Genomic DNA, 22,693 nt, shown 5'->3' with positions numbered 1-22,693 from the left:
CTCAACTTGGGCAGACAGTGACTACTGGAGTGCCACAAGGATCAGTGGTGGGGCCTCAGCTATTTACAAAGAGACAAAGAGTAATGTATTTAAGTTTGCTGATAGTACAAAAGTAGGTAGAAATGTAAGTTGTGAGAAGGACACAGAGGCTGCAAAGAAAGGTTAAGTGAGTCGGCAACAAGATGGCAGATAGAGTATTGTCACGACTCAGTGGGGGATAGTGCGCTGTAGTATTGTTATAACTGATGCAGTTGGTAGAGCGGAGTTATTTAAAATTCCCAGAGAGAAACTTTAAACAACTGTCATAACCTATAATTTTAAGTGTTATGTTTGAGATGCGACATTAAATTCAGGAATCAGACCACCAGTTCTCGAGGCTTTACGTTAAACTAATTGAAACATTTAATTAATTTACACAGGCTAAAATATATACTCATGGCTACAAATTACCACTATCATAACTTTCAACAAATTCCCAAACTAATCTCCATTAAGGCACCAGCAGCCCATAGACTTAACGAAACACCAGGCAAAGCATTTTCACCTTACGAATTCAGAATGAGGTTCTTTTCACTGTGGAGCCAGTTGGAGGCTTGCAGCTGCCTTTTGATCTCCACATTGCCTCTGCCCCGTACACCCGAAAACTGCTGAAGTTATACCTACCATCACTGATTGAATTCAAATTCTCGTTGTCTCACCAGCCTCTTTGAACTTCACCTTTTAACAATGAAACCCCCTTCATAGTACCAATTTTATTAGTAATATAAACATATAGCTTGATATCTGCTAGGTAGGCTTCATGTTTTCACCCCACTTCTTGAATGCTCTATTCAAAAAATGTAAATGCACCTATCTCTCTTCCATATCAAAACTAGTATCCATCAAAGTATCCATCAAAGCACCCAGGCCAGCTGGCTTTAATCCAATTTAGACACACCTGCAGACTAAACTTCTATTTTGAAAGAAAGATATTTTCCAAAATATTATATACATTAATAGCTTCATGACTAGCATTAAGCCCCACTGCTTCCTGAGCCGTGACAAATGAGAAGTTTAATCAGACCACCAAATTGCCCTAATTCTACCTAACTCTTTAATTTAGGCTAAAAGAATATGAGCACTAGGTTTGTAAACTTAACAAGTAAATAATTGTTTTTTAAACAAATTGTCTGTAACCAGTGGCAAAAGAAAGAAATATGAACTGCTAACTTTGAACTCTATAACTTGAACTCTCCCCCTCCTTAAAGCCCTATACACAAACACGCGCATGCGCACATGCACACACAAACATACATACATATAAGACATACAAAACATGGATTTTAAGGGTGAGATAAAACAGTTCAATAACACCAATCCGGAGTTCAGGGTTAGATGGGTTGACTTTGATTGCTTTCTTCCAAACTTCTTGCAAGTTGTTGTGGCTGACAGGAGGTGGTCTCCCAGCACTTGCAGTCTGTGGTTCTCTGGTTGAAACTTGCTTTTAATGTCTCTACCGGTGATTTTTCCCCTTTTCCTCCTGACTGGGATTTCTCAAAGAAAGCAGGATACAGCGATGTGAGGAATGGCCAGCTCGCTACTATGGCAGAATTACTGGAGTCTTACAAAACACAGGAGAGAGAAAGGTTTCAGGTCTTTCCTCTTTTCAGGCTAGGAGCTGATCTACTGCACTATCCTCACACAAAAACTGGCCACTTGGTCTGGAGCCAATCAAAACGCTGTCGCTAGACAGCCCCCTCTTAAACCAGGCCTCCGTTCCAGCACCATTCTGTCTAACCTGGCATATACTGTTCCAAGAGAAAGCAATATTTTCTTCTTCCTGCTCCCGTGAACATCTTTTTTAAACTGCAGCCGTGGCAGTTTTTAAAGCCACAGTCCAGGAAAAAATAAAAATATGTTCTTTACAGTATAATGTGGGGAAGTGTGAAGATATTCACTTTGGTTGTAAGAATAGAAAAACAAAGTATTTTTAAAAAGGTGTAAAACTTGTAAATGTTGATGTTTAGAGAGACCTGGGTGCGCTCGTAAAGGAACACAAAATTAGCATGCAGGTACAGCAGGCAATTAGGAAGGCAATGGCATGTTGGCCTTTATTGTAAAGGGGTTCAAGTACAGGAATGAAGTATTATTGCTACAATTGTACAGGACTTTTGTGAGACCCCACCTGGGGTTATGTGTACAGTTTTGATTTCCATATTTAAGGAATGATATAGCTGCATTGGAGGAAGTACAGTGAGGTTCACTAGGTTGGTCCCTGGACCGAGAGGCTGATTAAATTGGGCCTATGTTCTCTGGAGTTTATAAGTATGAGAGCTGATCTCATTGAAACATACAAGATTCTGAAGGGGCTTGACAGGGTCAACACAGAGGTGGTTTCTACTGGCTGGGGAATCTAGAACACGGTGGCACAGTCTCAGGATAAGGGGCTGATCATTTAGGACAGAGATGAGCAGAAATTACTTCACTCAAAGGGTTGTGAATCATTGGAATTCTCTACCCCAGAGGGTTGTGGATGCTCTATTGTTGCCTATGTTTAAGGCTGGGATAGACAGATTTTTGGTGTCTCGGGAATCAAGGGACATGGGGTGTAGGTGGGAAAGTGGAGTTGAAGCCCAAGACCAGCTATGATCCTATTGAATGCCAGAGCTGGGTTGATGGTCTACTCCTCCTATCTCTTGTGTTGAAGATCCTGTGATACTGTTTGAAGCAGAGAAGGGGTTCTGCTGGTGTTCTGCCCATAATGAAAGAAAACAGAAATAAATTTTGCATTTATATAAGGACCTATCATATTTCTCAATGTCCCAAAACGCTTTGCAACAATAAAAGCTTATCACTGTTTTTACATATGTAAACACAGCAGCTATTTTGCACACAGCAAGTTCCCCGTAGTACAGGCAGAAGGGGCCTTAGTTTAGCAGCGGATGTAAAGGATGGTGCTTTTGACAAAGGAGCAGTCCTTAGTACTACACTAGAAAGTCTACCTAAATTATAATAGTCATTGCATTTCTGAGATTATTTAACAGTGGTAAATAACTTTCAAATGCAACAACTGAAGTCCCTGTCCCAAAAGTATGTGTCAAGGCACTATGCAAGTACCAGTGTCCGTCCTTCTCAACCTCACTAGTTCATAAACCATCATGTACCATGGAGTTTGTAGTTATCTCACTCTATACAAATCCTACAAATATCAATCTCGTTCTATGTGTGAAGTTGTAAAAATACGATTTTTTTGACTAGAAACTGGATATGATGTGATGCCTGAAGCACTTGTGATCAAAGCATTTATATTGACACATCAGAGTGAAATCACACCAGTTGTATACAGCTCCTTTAAAGGTTGAGTGAGTTTAACCCATGAATAAATGAGCCAAATGCCCAACTTCAGTGTCTGCTCCATGTCGAGTTATTAGGTGGAAGAATGCTAAAGTTGACTAGCATGCCCTTGATTAGAGGGCAAAATTGGCCACAGTTGCTGCTTCTGCTCTTTATCAAATGACCCATCTGGAAAACGCATTGTATGGGCAGGGTTAATTATAACTGTGGTTGAATAGACACTGTCTAAGGACACATGCTAACGACATACATTTGGTCTAGTTACTGGAGCTGGTATTGTGTACCACAGTCAGAAGTCAATGAGAAGACAATGGAAATTTTGAAAAGTATTATATTATTTTTGGTGGTCTTTCATACAATAAAAAAACCTCTTGTGTAAAAAAAAAAAATAATGTGGCTGAATGCAGGAACGCAAGCGAGCATTAGAGGCAGAGCGCCAGGCCCGTGTGGAGGAACTGATGCTGAAAAGGAGAGAACAGGAGGCACGAATTGAGCAACAGCGACAAGAGAAAGAGAAAGCAAGGGAAGATGCTGCACGTGAAAGAGCGAGGTTTGTGGCCTTTGTTATGCAGATTCCTGTGCAGCCCCCTAGAGCCAATTGGTGTAATGCTATGACATACCGACCACAAGGTCACAGTCTAAAGTTAGTTGGTCGCACTGGCAGCTGCATTTGGGCCACTAGAATGTTGCTGTGCATCCCTGGGCTCCTGAGAGAAAATATAACCTCATGTTTCCTGAAACAAAAACAAAAATACCTGGAAAAACTCAGCAGGGCTGACAGCATCTGCGGAGAGGGATACAGTTGACGTTTCAAGTCCGTATGACCCTGATGAAGGGTCATATGGACTCGAAACATCAACTGTATCCCTCTCCACAGATGCTGTCAGACCTGCTGAGTTTTTCCAGGTATCTTTGTTTTTGTTCTAGATTTCCAGCATCCGCAGTATTTTGCTTTTATCTCATGTTTCCTGGTCCTGATTGCCATACACTTTTTGGAAAGTGTGAATTGGGTTTAGGGGTTATACTGTCATTGGCAGGGCTATGTTGCAAATTTACACTTTTTTAAGTAGACTTGTATAAGCATTCAAAGCTTACTTGGGATATGTCTGATCCTGCACATGTGTAGTCCTTTTCTCAAAGTCTGTTTATGTTAAACAGATAGGACTACACATTTCAGGAGGTGTAACTTCTCACCCTGTAAAGTGAGTTATTTCAATCTGGCGCCCTTCATGGCAGGGATTAGTTAGAAAAAGCCAAGCATCACTACACATCTTCCCGTCTGTCATGCTGTTTACCTTCTGTGCTGTGCTCATTTCCTGATGACTAACTCTATTGGCAGGGAACGAGAAGAGCGGCTGGCTGCACTTAGTGCAGCACAACAAGAAGCTATGGAGGAACTACAAAAGAAAATACAGTTGAAGGTATAATATAACGGAGAAATTTTTGCTGATCCTCGCAAGGACTCGTTGCAATGTTTATAGTTCTTGTTTGATTGGTATGCAAGTGTCAAGGGTCATTAAGGAATCGGCTAAGTTAGGGTCTTGGTCTTTCAGCGGCTATCCTGAAATTAAATCTGATTGAATACATGTGTTGCTTGGTATCACCTGGTACAGAACCATTTCACTTTATATTTCTGTAACAAGTATGTCATCTGGCACCTTTCCAAGACGAGGACCTGCATTGGAGAAGGCACCAAATGACTCATGTAGCGTTCTTAATGAGTTTGCTTGTTCTATTTTTAAGATGAGCGCTCAGGTGTCAGAATCATGAATTTCTGTTAGTTGGGGTAATTCTTGTGAGGGACTCCCATTTTGTTCATGCAGATCTTTGCATTTATCATAAATGTTTCTCATTTACATTTAAAACCTTGAAGTAAATTTGTTACTGTCCTAGCAGAGCAGGCGCGGTGAGGGAGCCCTAACTAACTCCTTGTAGTGTTCCAATTTCAAAAGGCAAGGCATTTTGAGCATATTCAAAGACACACAACCACTTTGCACTTTTTTTTCTTTGTACAAACCATTTCTGAGATATTTCATAGGTAAGTACTCTCCCCAAGAATAAAATATAATTCAAAGCAAATATGGTGTTACTTGTTTTAGTTCATTCCCAACCCACAGATGCCTGCCATGCCATGTCTTCACCGTCAGGGAGGAACCACTTAGATCAAGTCAGGCTGTGTAACTCCATAAGAACTAAGGCTGGTTGACATCAAGGTCAGAAAAGGAGGCCAACTGTGAATTGTCCAAACTGGCCCTGGCCAAGTACACACATTTCACAGCAAGGCCACTGATGCCATTCAACCATGATGTTAATTTGGACAAATTTACTAGCTGATGTTCTCTTTTCAAGGAATGGAAGAAAGAATGAGGGAAACAATGTGCAGAATGCAATTGTTGGAAATAGATGAAAATAGCAACTTAAACACTTGACTACTTTGCCTAACAATTATTGCTGAACAGGGAATCCAATTTCTGAAATTTCGACCCGAATAAATAGGGAAGGCTGGGGCTTTAAATATTAGTTTCCAGAATCAGACTCCAATTATTCACTGTCCTTCATTGTCACTGGGTCAAAATTCTGGAACTCCCTTCCAAACAGCACTGTGGGCGATGCTGCAATACAAGGACTGCAGTGATTCAAGGAGGCAGCTCACCATCACTTTCTCAACAGCAATTAGGGATGGGCAATAAATGCTGGCCTAGCCAGCGACGCCACATTCTATGAACGAATATAAAATAAATCAGTACAATTCACTACACTATCAGAAATCAAGCATGAATTTGACTTGTGTTGCTATAAATAGCCCTGCATAACTTCAAAAATGATGTTATTTCAAATGAGTTTTAATCCAAAGAAACTACCATCTGGCTTCACTTGCCAGACTATTTGTAAGCCACTCATTCCTCCAATTCTATTGTTACACTGAACAATCAGTCACCTACTTCAAACAGCTGAAAAGATACATTCTTGTCAAGCACCCAGGGTTTTGGTGAACCACAAAAAGTTAGTGGCCCCACTTCATACGATATTGTCCAGTTGTAGAAACTGGAGGTGACTTAAAACTAAATCAGTTGGCACACGTCATTCTATTTGGTTTCAGCCGTAGTGATGTGATGTGATGGCTGATATTAAAGCTAAATAAATAGAAACTGGCTGCATAGATTCATGACTAGACCAATTCTATAGGAGTAGATCAATATCATCGATGGCTATATGAAAAATGAAAATCTTGGTTTGTCTAGTGTTATCTTTTCTTTTAATTAAGAAAATAAATAAAAGCCAAGATCTTTAGTACAGGACATGAACAAGATTAAAACAAAAGAAAATGGAGGATGAAAAGCAACTGAATAACTTCTCCAGCATATTCAGAGTCCAAGGAAGGATGGGGTGTATAGCTGGATTGTTTTCCCAAGAAAGGATGGGACAAGACTGTAGGGTTCTGAAGTTGAGGATGGATGGGCAGTCAGATTGTACTCACCAATCCTGAAATTGAAGTTGATGGTGGAGAGTAAAGCTGGGTGCTGTTGGCATATATGTGAAGCTGATGCTACACTTAAAAATGTTAAATAGAAGTGCAGCAATAATGGAGCCCCCAAGTACACTGGGGTGGCAGTGTAGGCATGGAGGGGAATCATCTGAGGGATTATAGCGATTCTGTTAACATAAGAATTTAGGCCTACTGCTGCGCCAATTTTCCACTGCCCCTCAAGACTGCTTTGCCATTCAATAAGAAGGCTGATATTCCATTTCAACTCCACTTTTCCCACCGAATCCTGTGTGCTTGATTCCCTTAGTGTCTAAAAATCTATCAGTCTCAGACCTGAGTGTACCCAATGACTGAGCATCCATAGCCCTCTGGGCTAGAGAATTCCAAAGATTCACAACCCTCAAAGTGAAGGAATTTCTCCTTGCCTCAGTCCTAAATGACTGGCCTCTTATTCCAGAGACTGAGACCCCTGGTTCTAGACTCACCAGCTGGGGAACTTACCCTAATGAAGCTTCTACCTTATGAGTCTTCAATGAATTTTATACATTTCAATGAGATCCACTCTTCTAAATCCCAGCGAGTAGAGGGCCATTCTACTTGACTTCTCTTCATAGGACAGCTGTCTAGTGCCAGCGATGAGCCTTTGTTCCACCCCCTGAAAAGCAAATAAATCTTCCTTGGTTAAGTAGACCAAAACTGTACACAGTATTCCAACTGTCCGTTTGGACAGATAGGAACAGAATCTCATGAGTTTCGTGCCACAGAGGTACAAGGTAGAGGGAATTGTAGTAATGGGGAGATTGCAGAGGGACAGAGAGCACAGGTTATGTGATTTATATTTTAAATTTAAATTTAACTTGAGTGAAGAGCCAGCAGAAGAACATTAACTGCTGCTGTTGTAGACGACAACTTCTACATCTGTTTTGTCTTTTGTTCAGCATGACGAGAGCAGTCGGAGGCACATGGAGCAGATAGAACAACGGAAAGAGAAAGCAGCTGAACTTAGCAGCGGGAGGCATGCTAACACTGACTACGCTCCCAAACTTACTCCATATGAACGGAAAAAGCATTGTTCCTTGTGCAATGTTTTGGTATGTATTATGACACAGCTGATGGTAAATGCTGAGTTGTTCAAATCCCAGAGGGAAACTTTTAACAACTGTCATAACCAATTTCTTGCAATTTGTATGTTTCGAGATGCAGGCTTTGAATTCAGTTATAATAAGACCACCGAGTCTCAGGAGATTTTTATAAGACTAACTTAAACATTTACCAATTAAAAGATTGTAAGCACATACATATGTCTACAAATTACTACTATAATAACTTCTAAAAATCCCCTAATTAATCTGACTCTCAGTTACACCTCCATTAAGGCAATAGTAAAATGCACAGATTTAAACAGACCCCTGGAAAAGTACTCTCTGGACAGTCGAATTCAAAATGAGTTTCTTTCAGCTCTGGGTCCTTGCAGACAGTGGCTTGAGGCTTACAGGCTGAAGGCTTTAGATCTTAGAATCCCTTTTCTTTTACCAACAGCCTTCTCGCTCTTTATACATATTTTCCTCTTTGAATGTTGTATCACTAGGTTTTTTTTTAACTTTACCTCTTCTTCTTCATAGCACCAATTTTATTAGTAAGCTTTGGAAAAATTAAACACTGTTTGGCTTCTTCTGGCTAGGTGTAATATTTCACCCATTCTTTTGAATGGTTTATTTAAAAATGCAAATTGCCCCCTTTACACTTTACCTTCTAACTTGCCTATGATTACCTAATTAGCATTTCAAATCTTCTCTTCTATACATCAAAACCTCTAGACCAGTTGGCTTTAATCCAATTAAGGCACACACATAGACACAGACACCACTAGAACGCTTTTAAAATTATTTCCAATAACATTATAGATATTATATCATCTTGACAGTATGTATTTGCTATTGCTTCCAATTTTAACACCTCAACTGGTGAAGTAATGTAAATGTTGTACTGCCTGAGTAGCAGGCAAAAATTGAAGAAATTGAGCTTGTTTCTTTTGGAAAACAGGGAGGGTTCGAGGTGACCTAATTGAAATTTTCAAGGGAATTGACAAAGTTGATCCAAACTAAAATGGATGCAAATTATAAAGTTATGGATGTGGCAGAAATTGGCTGGAATTATGAATGAATTATGTTTTGGAAAACTTACCTAGGGAGTGATTTGAAAAGAGCAATATCAATGAGCTCAAGAGACATTGTGTTTCTGGAGAGAGATCAAGAGGCGTGGTGCCAATGCAGGTGGCTGGGGATTGATTGCTAGCAAAGCAATGGGATTGTTGGATCAAATAACCTTTATTCTGTTCTTAAAAGTTCCAACAAGCTTCTCCACACCATGCAAAATAAGGGTCCTTTATGGATGTAGAAATAGGGAAGTTTTGCAATAAAAATGGGTTGTTTAGTTTGCAGGACCCTGATAGTGGCCCGTGTGAAGACCCTACTACTGTTAACTGCTGTAGGATGTCTAGAGGATTCAGTGAGCTTGAAATGTTGTTACTTTTTGTTCCAAAGATCACTTCTGAGGTCTATCTCTTCAGCCACATAAAAGGGAGAAAACACCAGCAGGCTGTACGGGAGAATAGCAGCATTCAGGGGCGGGAGCTGTCAGATGAGGAAGTGGTAAGTTTTACTAAAAAACCTGCTCTCTTGCCCACATGTCTGTCCTTGGCTTGCTGCATTGTTCCAGTGAAGCCCAACGCAAGCTGGAGGAACAGCACCTCATCTCCCGACTAGGCACTTTACAGCCTTCCGGACTGAATATTGAATTCAACAACTTTAGATCTTGAACTCCCTCGGCCATCCCCACCCCCTTTCCGTTTCTTCCCCCTCTCTTTTGTTTTTTCCAATAATTTATATAGATTTGTCTTTTCCCACCTATTTCCATTATTTTTAAATCTATACCTTTAATGCCCTGTCAGTCTTTCCACCCCACCCCCACTAGAGCTGTACCTTGAGAGTCCTGCCATCCATTCTTAATTAGCACATTCGTTTAGATAATATCACCACCTTCAACACCTCTTTGTTCCTTTGTCTGTGACATCTTTTGGTTATCTGCTCCTATCACTGCTTGCTTGTCCCTACAACCACCCCCACCCCCCCACCTTAAACCAGTTTATATTTCACCCCTCTCATAACTTTACTCAGTTCTGTTGAAGGGTCATGAGGACTCTTCTCTGCCGATGCTGCCAGACCTGCTGAGTTTTTCCAGGTAATTCTGTTTTTGTTTTGGATTTCCAGCATCCGCAGTAGTTTTTTGTTTTTATTGATAAAGCATTTGTTACTTCTAACATTGGTGCATACTTCAGTTCTAAGCTATCAAATGCTCTGACTTGGTTTCTGTACGTTGAACTTTTCTTTTTTAACATCTTGCACTCAGAGATTTGGCACTTGGATCATTTTAGCTTTCTGAACAGTTTGTTAATATTCAAAGTTCTAGCAATGCTTGAGTTGTCAGCTGTAAAAATGTCTGTTTAGGATTGTTTGATAATATTCATCACATCCTTTCCTTTTTATGAGTCCCCATTGTAATGTATTGTTTTGTGTCAGGAGGGTGATTGTGATTTGCTCCCAGTTACTGGTATTATTGACCCTTTTACCATCCAGTGGGAAGCAGATGCCAGTGTCTCCAAGTGACTTTCCCCCTGTTTCCACCTTGTTTGCTGCCCCCACCTGGGAAAGTTGTGTTGTACAACTTTGGGCAGAATTTTCACTTTGGGTGCAATCGGCGATCTGTGCTTAAATTGTGACTAAAAGGTCTTTTCCCTCAAGTTTCCCTTCAAACTTACTTACATATTGTTGAATGGAAATTCTGCCATGATCCAGCACAATCAGACAGAGTTTGAGAATGCAAATTTTTTAAAGCAAACATTCCTATATATATTTGAGTGTGGTCACTTGGTGCAATTTGACTAATGAAGCTGAAAAGGGTTTATAACAAATAAGCAATGTTGATCAGCGTCCGGTCTATAACCTGTGAGTAACTTAAAGTGATTGTGTTAATTAGTGTTAGTGCAATGGATCGTGGAAGCTCAATTTACATGGGACATAATTCGCACTTGAAATCCTACAGTCTTTGCTGGTTTGGCCAATTTTCAGTGTATTGCGCTGATAAAAGCAACGCATCCCAGCGGAACTTCCTTGTGTGTAGGGAGTTTTTCAGCGCAACGCTTTTGTATAATACCACAACACCCGACTACACTTTTAAATTATTTCTGTTCCCTCTTCGTGGCATTTATGGTTGAAATGTTGTGCAATGACTTTCATTAAATATATGGTATTAAGTTGTCATATTGCAAAACAGCCCAAGGCTGTGTAAACTGATAACTGTCAAAGTTGTGGAAATAGATTCAAAGGTCAACTGTTCAAAGCATTTTGAGGATGCTTCTTACAGTGCCACAAAAAGAATGATTGGCTTAATGGAGGGAATTCTCCCAAACCACTCAAACATCCTAGTCAAACATCATTGCATTCTAGAAAATGTAGCAGAGAGTCAGTGTTGATGTAGCATCAGAGAGGGCGAGGTAAGATATTGAAGAAAATAGTTATTCCAACCTAGTTGATATTTTTCCCGTTTAGCCTGAAATTGGTTGAAAGCTAGATTTTCGTTGCCATTTGACTGTAACGTGCTAAAATGTGATGGTGTCTTTATGTTCAATCATTTAAAGTATTCTAGCATTAAATATAGGCCACTTTCTTCAAAGGGAACAACTCCACGCATTAGATAAGGAACTCAAAGCTTCTCTAATGCTTCAATTGGCAAATGCACTAGCCTCTGTAAAGCTGAATGATCCAGACCAAGAGGGTTAGATTAGATGCTGGAAGGATGTGGCAGATCTGGAAGTACGCTGCCCCTTGAACCTGTTCTGCCATTTAGATAGATCGTGGCCGATCTGTTTTAACTTCGGACCCGTTAATACCCTTACCTTCTAAAAGCAAGTCAAGTACCTGTAATTATTTTCATAGGACAGACCAAAACAAAGATAGGGCAGAAACAACAAATAAATGGCAAGCGAACAGGAATATTTTAAAGAGGCAGCTAATGACTTTAATGGGTTGTGAATATATTTTTAAAAGCTGAAAAGAATGTCTTAGGCTTGTTCACCGATCTGTGCTATGTTACATAACCTCAGTCAAGGTAACAGTAGAGGCATTTTAATTGTCATCTGAATGCTGAGTTGAGGGAGAGGAAAATTCAGCCGGGGCTTTTGCTGTCTTGGCACATAAGGGTGTTCTGTGTGTGCACTTTAGGTAAGGGCAGCAATGAGCTCACCTATGAAATCCCTTCCACCCCCTCATTGTATGCTATGACTGTCTAGACTCATGGTGAATGAAGACAGAATGACAACCAAACTGATGCAACCAGTCTAGCTGAAAATCTGTTCCTGAGTAGAATCAGGCAGAGAAAAAAATTGTAAGAAACTCGGTGGTAATTGGAAATTAGGGGCATTTAATTATTTCTGATACTCATTTGCTAAAAGTTAACGGCAACAGATAAGGCAAGGATTCCTTGTCAACTTCTTAATGTACCTATATATCTGTGTGAATAAAAATACTGACCTAACTGAATTAATGGCCATCTTTTTACTTTCCTGGTTTATAACATATAATTGATCGGACAATTTAGACTAAATAAAATGAATTATATCCAATGTTATGCTGACCATATGTAGATATATAATACCATACATGAATTATGAAAGAGATGTATATTCATTTACCCACTTAACAGTCACTGCAAAAGTTAATCATTGCCTGAAGTGCTTTGAGATGTGCCATGATAAGATACTATATGAATGCAAGATTTTTAAAATTTATTCTTTATTACACAGAGGAGTGTAATTTTATTTCAATTCCTCATAAACTATTCTCTATATATAATGTAAAATTGCTACATAAGGAATTTCAAGGGTAATTTTTTAAATGTGTAAATTAAGTGCCATGTAACATTGGATTGGTTACAGTGGTATATTCTCCACCAGCTGAAAGTAAATGCTACAGGCTTAATTATTTTACTTAATTAAAGAATGTTTTTAAAATTTGCATATTTTTAACGATGTTGGAGAATGCAATGTAATTTCTTAGAAATTTAAAAACTATGACATGGAGTCTCCTTCATTTTTCTGTATGTGTGTGGGTAATATAGTGCATGAAATGTGAATTTTTTTTTATTGTGTTAACTACTTATAGAGATCAAATTCAATCACGTTACTGTCATGTGGGGGAGGTTTCGGGGGAAAACCCTACATGCTGAAATCTTGCACTGTTTGAGACTCCTATTGGTGTTGAAATAAAAGCTTTGGTTGGAGGGGGGCATGGAGAATTTTTGTTTGACGGGAAGTATAAATGTCTAGCAAGGATGTGGGAACCCTTCAGATTCCTATTGTAGAGTGACCTTTAACTTTGTCCTGTTAGCATGTGGTGCTCGATTTCCTAACCCCTCCAGTGTAGTTGTTACTTGAGGAAACCATTCAAAACCTTTTTGCTGACCTTCCATTGCACCCAATGGCTATCATTGGCTTGCATCACTAATACTTCCCAAATATGAAGGTAGCCACAAATTTGGCCCTTGTTTCAGCCTATTGGAATTCTGTTCATACTCGACCCCATAACAAGAAGCGCAGATGTTCATCTTAGGGACTGTTTATATTACAAGGCAGCTTTCTGAAGCAGTTCTGCAAAATTGCCTGAGGAACCTGTATTGCCGTGGAATTGTGCCAATTTGTATTGTGATGAATTCTGCAGCAATGGAGCAGTAAGAAAACAAAAATGCAAAAAAAAAACCTCTGTGCAAATGTAGTTTTTAAGTTGTAATTTGTAAATTTGTTTCTGGCCAGCATGTACCCCATTGGTTGGCAAAGACCACATAGGCCAAAGTGGAGTTTTCCATTCATTGGTGTACGAATCGGGCTAAATACTGGATTGACTCCAGGGTGGAATAAACTTAACAGTATGATTGGATTCAATTCATCATCATCACTATAGAAGCTGGCCTTCCTCTTGGATTCCTATTCTTGTTTCCTGGAGAGTAAAGAGACTCGTCAGATGCTACACAGTCCGTATCTTCTTCCTTGATGTCCTCTGGAGATTATCCAGGAAAACTTCTCTTATGTATCATTATGCACAAGCTGCAACTGGGATAAACCAACATGACAGCTCAGTATTGGTGGCTGGGAGAATACAAACTACATTAGAGAAACTTCTTTAGCCAGAGAGTGGTGAATCTATGGAATTCATTGCCACAGAAGGCTGTGGAGGCCAGGTCATTGAGTGTATTTAAGACCGAGATAGATAGGGTTCTTGATTGGTAAGGGGATCAAAGGTTACGGGGAGAAGGCGGGAGAATGGGGTTGAGAAACTTATCAGCCATGATTGAATGGTGGAGCAGACTCGATGGGCCGAATGGCCTAATTTCTGCTCCTATGTCTTATGGTCTACATGCAGGATGCTTGAATGAACCCTGTCCATCTGTAGGAAAGTGTGGCAGCTTTCTTTCATGTGAAAATAACATCACTCATACCTACTGAGTCAAAAGGTTATGGATTCAAACTCAGCTGCATAATTTGAGCAAATAATCTGGGATTATACTGCAGAGCAGTAGTGAGGAAGTGCTGCATTGTCAGAGGTGCTGTCTTTCAGATGAATGGTTAAATCGAAGACCCATGTACCTATTCAGATGGATGGTGCATTTCTCTTTCTTTTATAAACAATCTTATTCATCGTCCTCTTCAGTTTTAATTATCAAATACCATTCTTTTGTCGTCATATTGTAAAAAAAAAACACACTGATGGAGATCATTTCGTGTCTCAAACAACAATAAATTCTAAGTTTCAAGGAATAAAACTGACATAGTTCATCTCCTACAATATTAAAAAATAAAGGATAAAGATTATCCATGTTTTAAATAGACGGAATTTATGATTGCGCAGTCTAAAATTCAGGCAGCTAACATAATGGTGTTTTCTTGAACAAATCAAATCTGTCAATTACTTAACTCACCAGACTCCTCTTCCTTAAGGAATTCTTTTCACATTGGTGTCCTGAATATCAGGGGAATCGCAGGCCTTCATATTTCTATCTGTCCATTGTTGAAGTTCTCTACAAATGGAAAGAAGAAAAGCACTAGGAACGGAAGTAGGCCGTTTGGCCATCAAGTTTGCTCTGCCATTTAATTAAATCGTGACTGCTCTGAACCTAAATGCCTCCTGCCTTTCCTGCAAAATACTTTGATACGTATGAGTAATAAAAATCTATTTTAGACTTGGAAACCCATTGAACCCATGCACCCATAGTCTTTTGGGGGGGACAGAGTTCCAAAATTCTACAACCCTTTGTGTGGAAAAATGCTTCCAGATTTTGATACTGAATGGCTTTGCTGTAATTTTAAGATTATGTCCCTTTGTACCTGAATTCCCCATCAGAGGAATTTATATCTGACCTAACAATCCTTTTAACATTTTAAATGTCTTGAACAGATTATCCCTCAGTCAGAATACAATGTGTCTGCTGGTTTTGTTCTGCTCTATCTGGTAGAATGGTTGCAGGGATTTCAACACTCCGTCCTATTGGACCATCATACAAGTGATCAGCAAACCGTTAACCAAATTTACTTCTCTGGTTTACTGCCTTAAGCTGAACCAGGTGGTTAGCAATCTCAGCATTCTATCTGACCCTGAACCGAGCTTCAAACCCCATCATGAAGATCTCCTACTTCCATGTTTATAATATCACCTGTCTGTCCATGCTCATCCTATCTGCTGTTGAATGCCTCATCCATGCTTTTGTGCCTGCAGACTTAACTATTCTAATACTCACCTGGGCGTTCTACCCTCTTCCACTCTCTTGACCTCACCCAAACTCTGCAGTATAAATCTGCTATTCTAACCTGTACAAAGTCCTCTCCCAGCACTCTTGTGCTTGATGATGCACATTAGCTCCCAGTCCACCAATGCCTCAATTTAAAATTTCTCTTCCTTGTGTTTAAATCGCTCCATGGCCTCACTCCTCCTTATCTCTGTAACTTGCTCCAGCCCTACACTTCTCCAAATGTGGACTCTTGCACATCCTCCACCCCCTTTGCCCCACCATTGGATGGAGCACAAGCTTAATGTCCAGTTCCATGGTGACATTATGACAAGTTTTAAATCAAGGCATTGGACTGGGAGCCAATGTGAGTCAGCAGGTACAGAGCTGATGTGCAAACTGGAGTTGGTGTTGGTTAGGATAAGGGGAGCAGAGTTTTGAATGAGCTCAAGTTTAGGGAGGCTGGAGAATGGAAGGGTGGCCAGCAGAGCATTGAATTAGTTAAATCTGGAGGTAAGAAAAGGATTGATGTGGGCTTCAGTGGCAGATAAACTGATTGAATTTCCACTTTTGGTGTGACACCTATGTTGTGATATTAAGCCATAGCAAGTCAACATGTTAATTTGTTTGTTCTCTGCAAGTCATTTAAAATGCACTTAAAATGTCAAGAGCTATTTGGTTTATTAACTTGCTGTTGAGTGAAGACGTTTAATGGTGCATTTCATATTAGTTTAAAAGCCAAAGCTGCAGTTTGGACTTAATGCTGTTTAATGTGTCCTAATGTGATAATCCGGTTCTTTGATCTACATCTTTGAGATATGACACTTGTGTCTGAAATGAGGTATCATTACTCCATTGTTCTCTTAATGAATTCTTGAGGATGAATTCTGATATTTGTCCAAGCTGTACAACCTGAAAGGTGAGAACTCTGAGAAGTGCCTGCAATCGTGTGTCACTAGTTTGGTGATGTAGAAGAGTTTTTTTCTCTCTCCTTTTTTTCCTCTCTCTCCCTCTCTCTCTACCTCTCTCTGCCTCTCTCGTTGAACTTCTGACGATGCATGAGTCATGCAGTGGAGGACAGATTATGATCAGAAACTGCATATTGGAGCAAGCAACAAGGACACTGGCTTCTGCCCTCATTCATTGTCACACCTATCCTCCTGATTTGACGGACTGCTTGTAATTGTTGTCGTGACAGCGGGACAGCTGGCAGACTTCATTTTATATCTGAAGCACACTCTAACTGACGGGTGTCGGTTTCAGAGACTGGGATTAGGTTTGTTCTATTCAGTTATCACTTTAGACAAGGAGCGTCAGTGAGTGAATAGATTACATCAGTGATAACTTCTTAAATCTGTTCCACAGCTGCAGGTGAACAGGGTGGTTGTGTTTCATCTCCCCAGTGTGATGCTGTGGCAGGCAGATTTAGTGTTTGTTTCTTTTATGGTTCTGTATTTGGGATGGAACATCAGCACTGGGTTTAGCTCCATTATATGGGCCAATTTTAGTAAGCGTTAATGCTTTTGATTTAATAATATGCATGCTGCTAAAAACAGTGAATTCAGCTGTTTCCAATATTGTGATCAAAAATAAACTTGACCCTGAGAAGGAGTAATTCTTAAAAAAAAACTTATTTTTCTGTATGAATATTTCCTTTTTTTGAATTCTGATGGGGCAAAGAACTGGCGCACTGTTCGTTCTTCTTTGCTCCATAAACTCGACGTCGGCTAAAACTCTGCTGCCTATGTCCTAACTCGTACCAAAGTCCCGTTCACCTCTTCAGCGCATTCTTTGTTCTAATGCACTTACATGGTCCTGTTCTACTTCTATCAAACGTTTCTACCATTGACTTGTTGCGATCAAATTCCCTGATTTGAACTGTAATATTATTGTATCTTAAGTCACTTGTGTTTGCAATACCAGATCCAGCACCAGCAGACTGAGTCTATTGTACACGCAAGTGATGTTATTTTTTAAAAACGTTTTGTAGGAATTGAAAAGTTGCTTTTAGATCTGTGCAAACTATTGAATGCTGAAGGTTGATTATATCTGTACACTATCACAAAGCTGTATTGTGATATATCATCATGCAGGTTTTACATGTTAATGTAATTCTATGGGTCATGAATGTATTGATAGCATAAAAATGATCATATGGACTTTTTATCCCCACAATATGGAGGACGTTGGACAGATAACATTATAGAGTACAGAATTTTTTCACAAGTTTGAAAAACCCAAAATTTAAGAATGAGACATGTGCCAGTGAATTGTGATGCCTTTTTCAAACGTTTACAAAAATGTTTTTTTTTTAATTTAAAAGGGACCCCTCCCCAATGGCTTTGCAGATGAATGCACTGCCTGACCTGGAACTGTGACGTAGAGACCAGGCAGATCTTGCGTTTGATTCATAACATTTCCTATGTTAACCAACCTCTGTTGGAACAGTGGCAAGGCTCTGGAATTGGGCCTCAGTGCCCCTGGGCTAAAGAGGAGAAAATCAGTTTGAGTTTCTAATCCATGATCATAATCCACTGCTCCTGTGAGCAAGGGATGAGGACGTTGACCACATGGAGGAATGGCCTGGTGACAGTCATCAGACTTTAAACCTTTTGGGTGAATTACCAGAAAGAAGTTGTTGGCTGTGTCCAATCACAAATTAGAAAAGAAGAAAACTGGAGAGAAAAACAAGATTTTGAAAAACTGAAAACTTTTATTTTTTTTAAAAAAAGTACAATTTCTGGCATTTCATTTTCTTCCTATCCCATTGCCAAAAGAGTTATGATGATTGGGTTTCAGGATGTCTCTCGTTTTGGTTTCTTATAAATCTTACAATTGTGGCTGGGTGCTTTTTAAGCAGTTAACGAGTTAATTATTCAATGCATTCAATGCTTGCTGCATTGTGTTATTTTTTCTGTAGGTTTTATTTTCATAGTACTGAAGGTTAGTAGTAAGACAGATGTATAACAAAATAATGTATCAGTGCATTTTTTTTACATTTTACTTTGACTGCTTTTTCTCATCAATTCTGCATTAAATCATTCCACTGTAGGCTTTCTTCAGAATCCATTTTACATTTTGTAGTATCCTATCAAACAAAACTCGTAAATGCAATAAGTCAAGCCTTGCTGGTTGAACAAAAAATATTGCCTTTCCATTTAATGCCTGCCAATTTATTTGGCAAATTTCAGAGTTCTAATTATTTTGAGTCTGTAAAAAACTGTGACCTTTTGTGAGGGTGAGAGAAACTATTAAATACTGAATTTATGCAATGCAATTTTGTTACTTTACGGATTATTCTTGCAAAATCAGCACAGTCGTAACAATTGTAACGCCAGCACACAGCTTCCAGTGAAATGACAAATGTTTGTATTCTGGCTTAAATTCACATCTCAACATTGCACAAATGCTGGGCACTCCTTTAAGGTACATTAATCTGCAGTTCTGTGTATAAAAATTAGTTGTTGGAATAGCACCATAAAGTGTTGTGATCTGTTCTCATCTGGCTCCCTGCCCTCAAATGTCAAAGTTCCACGTCTCAGCGTTGTGGGAACGTGGTGAACAGAACCTCAAAGATTTGCACAGGGCTGAAAGCAAATCAGAACTTAGTGGATCAGTGTGCAGTGACCAACTTAGCGTGATCGTGTTAAGCATCCAATAGCAGGTCAACCACAAATGGTGTAGGGCCTAAGTAGTTTCAAGAATGTGGGGAAAATTAGTGTATATGTGAAAGAAAGACAGAACTGTGGCCATGGTGAAATTAGTTCTTCAATTCAATTAAATAGGCAACCACTTGGGATCTTTACAGAGCAGAAATTATATTTACACAGGTGAGACTTGTGGATATTTCTGTAAACTGCTGAATTGGAAAAAGTCCAGGAATGTATTTGTAATGGGAGATTTTGTTAAATTGTAATAGCTGAAATGCATTCATATTTACAACATCTGCAGTGTTTTGCATTTGTTAATAGTTGGAATGGGTGGGTAAATGTAGCTCAGTAGGTTTATGTACCAGTTATGGATTGTGTAAAGTTCTAGCACATGCATATTGCTTCAGTGTTCATTATATTGTGGGTCTTGACTAGTTTCTTGAGGAGTGCTGAGTGGAAAGATCAAGGAGTTCATGATAATCAGTGTATCAGTCATTATGGACCATTCTCATTCTCATTCTTATCTTAATAGCTGATTGGAACAGCAACAACTTGTATTTATGTAGCACCATTAACAGTAAAATGTGCCAAGATGCTTCATAGGACCAATTATCAAAACATGGTAGAAGTAAATTGTAGAACAGTGATGGCAGTAAAACTCTAGCAGCAGGTTGCCTAATTGTTTATTTTCCCTCTATCTAGTGACAGATACCTGAAGACAGATAAAGGAAATAAATTAAAATGTAGGAATGCGGCTTAATGGAGAATGGGGTTTGCCAATTTGTTCCAACTCTGATGACTTAACACAGACAGCTTGCACTAACTTTTTATATGTGGCCCAGTGCTACAAAATGTCTTCACTCATTCATCCATTAGGGGACCTTCCCAAAGCACCTTTCCATGCAAATGCAGGAAATGTAACAGCTTTTACCTCCTCTCCTCACCGTTCAAGACCCAAGCACTCCTCCTAGGTGAAGCAGTGATTTACATGTATTTCTTTCAATTTAGTCTATTGTATTCGCTGCTCACAACGTGGTCTCCCCAGCAGTTCAACCTGTAAACATCTCACGCTAACATCCCTGTCCTTGGCCTGCTGCACTGTTCCAGTGAAGCTCAACATAAATTTGAGGAATAGCACCTCATCTTCAATTAGGCACTTTACAGCCTTTTGGACTCGACACTGAGTTCAACAATTTCAGACCATAAACTCTGTTCCCCCGTTCCATGTTTTGGTTTCCCTTGCAGCACACCTGCTCTAGGCACATCTTTTATTTATTTCTTTGTTTCTTTTCTTGTCCCATCCCCATTCCCTTTGGCCTTGTAAAACTAACTCTTCCATCATTTGATCTCTCCTGACTTCCACCCTTTCACAGACCTTCCTTTTGTTCTTGATCCACTCACCCCTTGCCCAGTTCTGATGGAAGGTCATCAGCGTTAACTCTGTTTCCCTCTCCACAGATGTTTCTGTTTCAGCTTCTACAGGCCTTTGCAAAAGACCTGGGCATGGTCCAGAGCTATGGTCCAGAACTCTTGAGTTCTACTGAAAGGCAAAGTTTGTCTCAGCAATTGATTATTTATACCTTTTTCCATTAGGAACATCTATCCTGCAAGAAATACATTACGGACATTGTGACTGAGACCTGTGTACACCCAGAGACATCAAAGGATGCAGAAGAGAAGCAGAAAGTCAGGAAGAAGGCCAAGAAACTTCGAGCGCGCATGAACTCCAGGTAATGTTAGACATCCTCTCACCATGACCCCTTTATCCTTAAAAAAAAAACTTAATAGGCTCGTTTTCTTTTTAAAAAACATAAAGTTATTTGCTTCATGGGTTATCTCAAAAATACACTGATGAGTCTAATTTATAGCCACTTTCTGTGATTAGAAAAGAAAACTGAAAATCGATCTGGAGCCCTTGCTTTCACCTGTTAAGAGCTTTTCTCGTAATTGGCTGCCAGCGCCTGGCCAAAACTACAGTTCCATCCAGCATGCATTTGTATGTTTAAGTATGTGTAAACCATGCCTATTTTTCTTTCCAGCTATTGATTTTTAAATGAAGTATCAAAGAAAATCAATAGTAATCAACAAATAGAAGGCAATATGCAAGAGTGTCAAATCCCAGGTCTAGGGTTTAATTAATTTTGTTGGCTGTCACAACAAGGGAAAAAGTTGGAAATGCTCTGAAATATAAAGTGAGTTGTCAGACCTGTAGTTTGTCATGAGGTTGGAAAGTGACATCTGCGGATCAGAGTTGTGTGCCGTGCATTGTTTTATCGTTAGTTGTCAGCATCCTCCTTCCCTTGGAGATAGGGTGTCACCTGCTGTAGTTATTTTTGGTTTGAGACATTACTATAGCAAATGACTTTGTGTTATGTTACCTGTGGACTAACAAGCAGATCCTCGACATGAAGAGGTAAATGAATTTCAGAGTGAATGGCGACACATGCACCATACTTAAAGCCTGTCAGTTCCTTTTTGTGTTGATTCGTTTGGAATCATAGATCACTGCCATTCTCTTGTGTTTAAGCATTGACAAATGAAACTTGGCTTTCTGAGCCTTCTTGTTGTTTGGTAGGCACACTTACCATATTATGTTTTATTCAGCATACAGCGTCCTACTTGTTTTTCATTCTGTTTTAGATTTGCTTTCTTGCCCTTGTCAAGTGGTTTTTCTGCATCATTCTGGCTGAAGGAATAGAAAAGCAGGCGACCTGCTCCCAGGCACAGACACTGCCTCCTTCACTATTGATCCAGTTGGCAGAACGTGAAGGGAATTGTGTTGAGTTCTTTGATATTTTTCTCTAATTTATCCTAGTAACACAGGTAATCTTGGAATATTCTGTTGGACACTCATGGATGTGGAGCTGGTCAATCTTTGCAATACCATACAAAAGTTGTTCCATACAAAATAATTATTCAGCAATAAAAGTCATTACAACACAGCAACTATCAGAGTAAAACAGAGGAGAAAATATAATCTTGGCCTTCAGTAAATTTAATGTACTGTAAAATCTGCAATTTTGCTGTACTGGATAGGCCATTCTCCTATTTTGCAGTCGGGATTAGTGTAAATACCCAGGTGGTTAAGGTGGAGCACAAAGGTTTTAACTTGTATATTGGATTTTGTGGTAGCTCATGCACATCCAAATAAGCACTTGAGACCGTTTGGTCAATATAAACTCAGACTGATGCACTGAAAGCCTCTATCAGGAACTAGCATTAAATTGGTAATCTCGCCCATAGAAGCTGGGAGATGGCTGATGTGGCAAAAATATCACATTGGTGCAGTAAGATTGATTTTCTGAGATTGGAACTCTCCCACACCTTGCTGGAGTACATAATAAAATAAGAAGTAGGAGCAGGAGTGGACCATTTGGTCCTTCAAGTGTGC

The 22,693-nt window shown here is 39.5% G+C and overlaps 1 protein-coding gene across 3 annotated transcripts in view; it reads left to right on the top strand.

The window, feature by feature from the left end:
* scaper (S-phase cyclin A-associated protein in the ER) overlaps positions 1-22,693 on the top strand; it is a 291,693-nt gene that overhangs the window by 88,818 nt on the left and 180,182 nt on the right. For all 3 annotated transcript variants that reach the window (XM_078532314.1, XM_078532315.1, XM_078532313.1), the window contains 5 exons: positions 3,741-3,883; positions 4,673-4,754; positions 7,759-7,911; positions 9,364-9,471; positions 20,896-21,032. In XM_078532314.1, the coding sequence (XP_078388440.1) occupies positions 3,741-3,883; positions 4,673-4,754; positions 7,759-7,911; positions 9,364-9,471; positions 20,896-21,032 (623 nt within the window). The remainder of the gene's footprint in view (positions 1-3,740; positions 3,884-4,672; positions 4,755-7,758; positions 7,912-9,363; positions 9,472-20,895; positions 21,033-22,693) is intronic.

Source organism: Cetorhinus maximus, chromosome 30 (genome assembly GCF_964194155.1).
Source record: "Cetorhinus maximus chromosome 30, sCetMax3.hap1.1, whole genome shotgun sequence".
NCBI lineage: Eukaryota > Metazoa > Chordata > Chondrichthyes > Lamniformes > Cetorhinidae > Cetorhinus > Cetorhinus maximus.
This window is presented reverse-complemented; position numbering and strand designations above follow the sequence as displayed.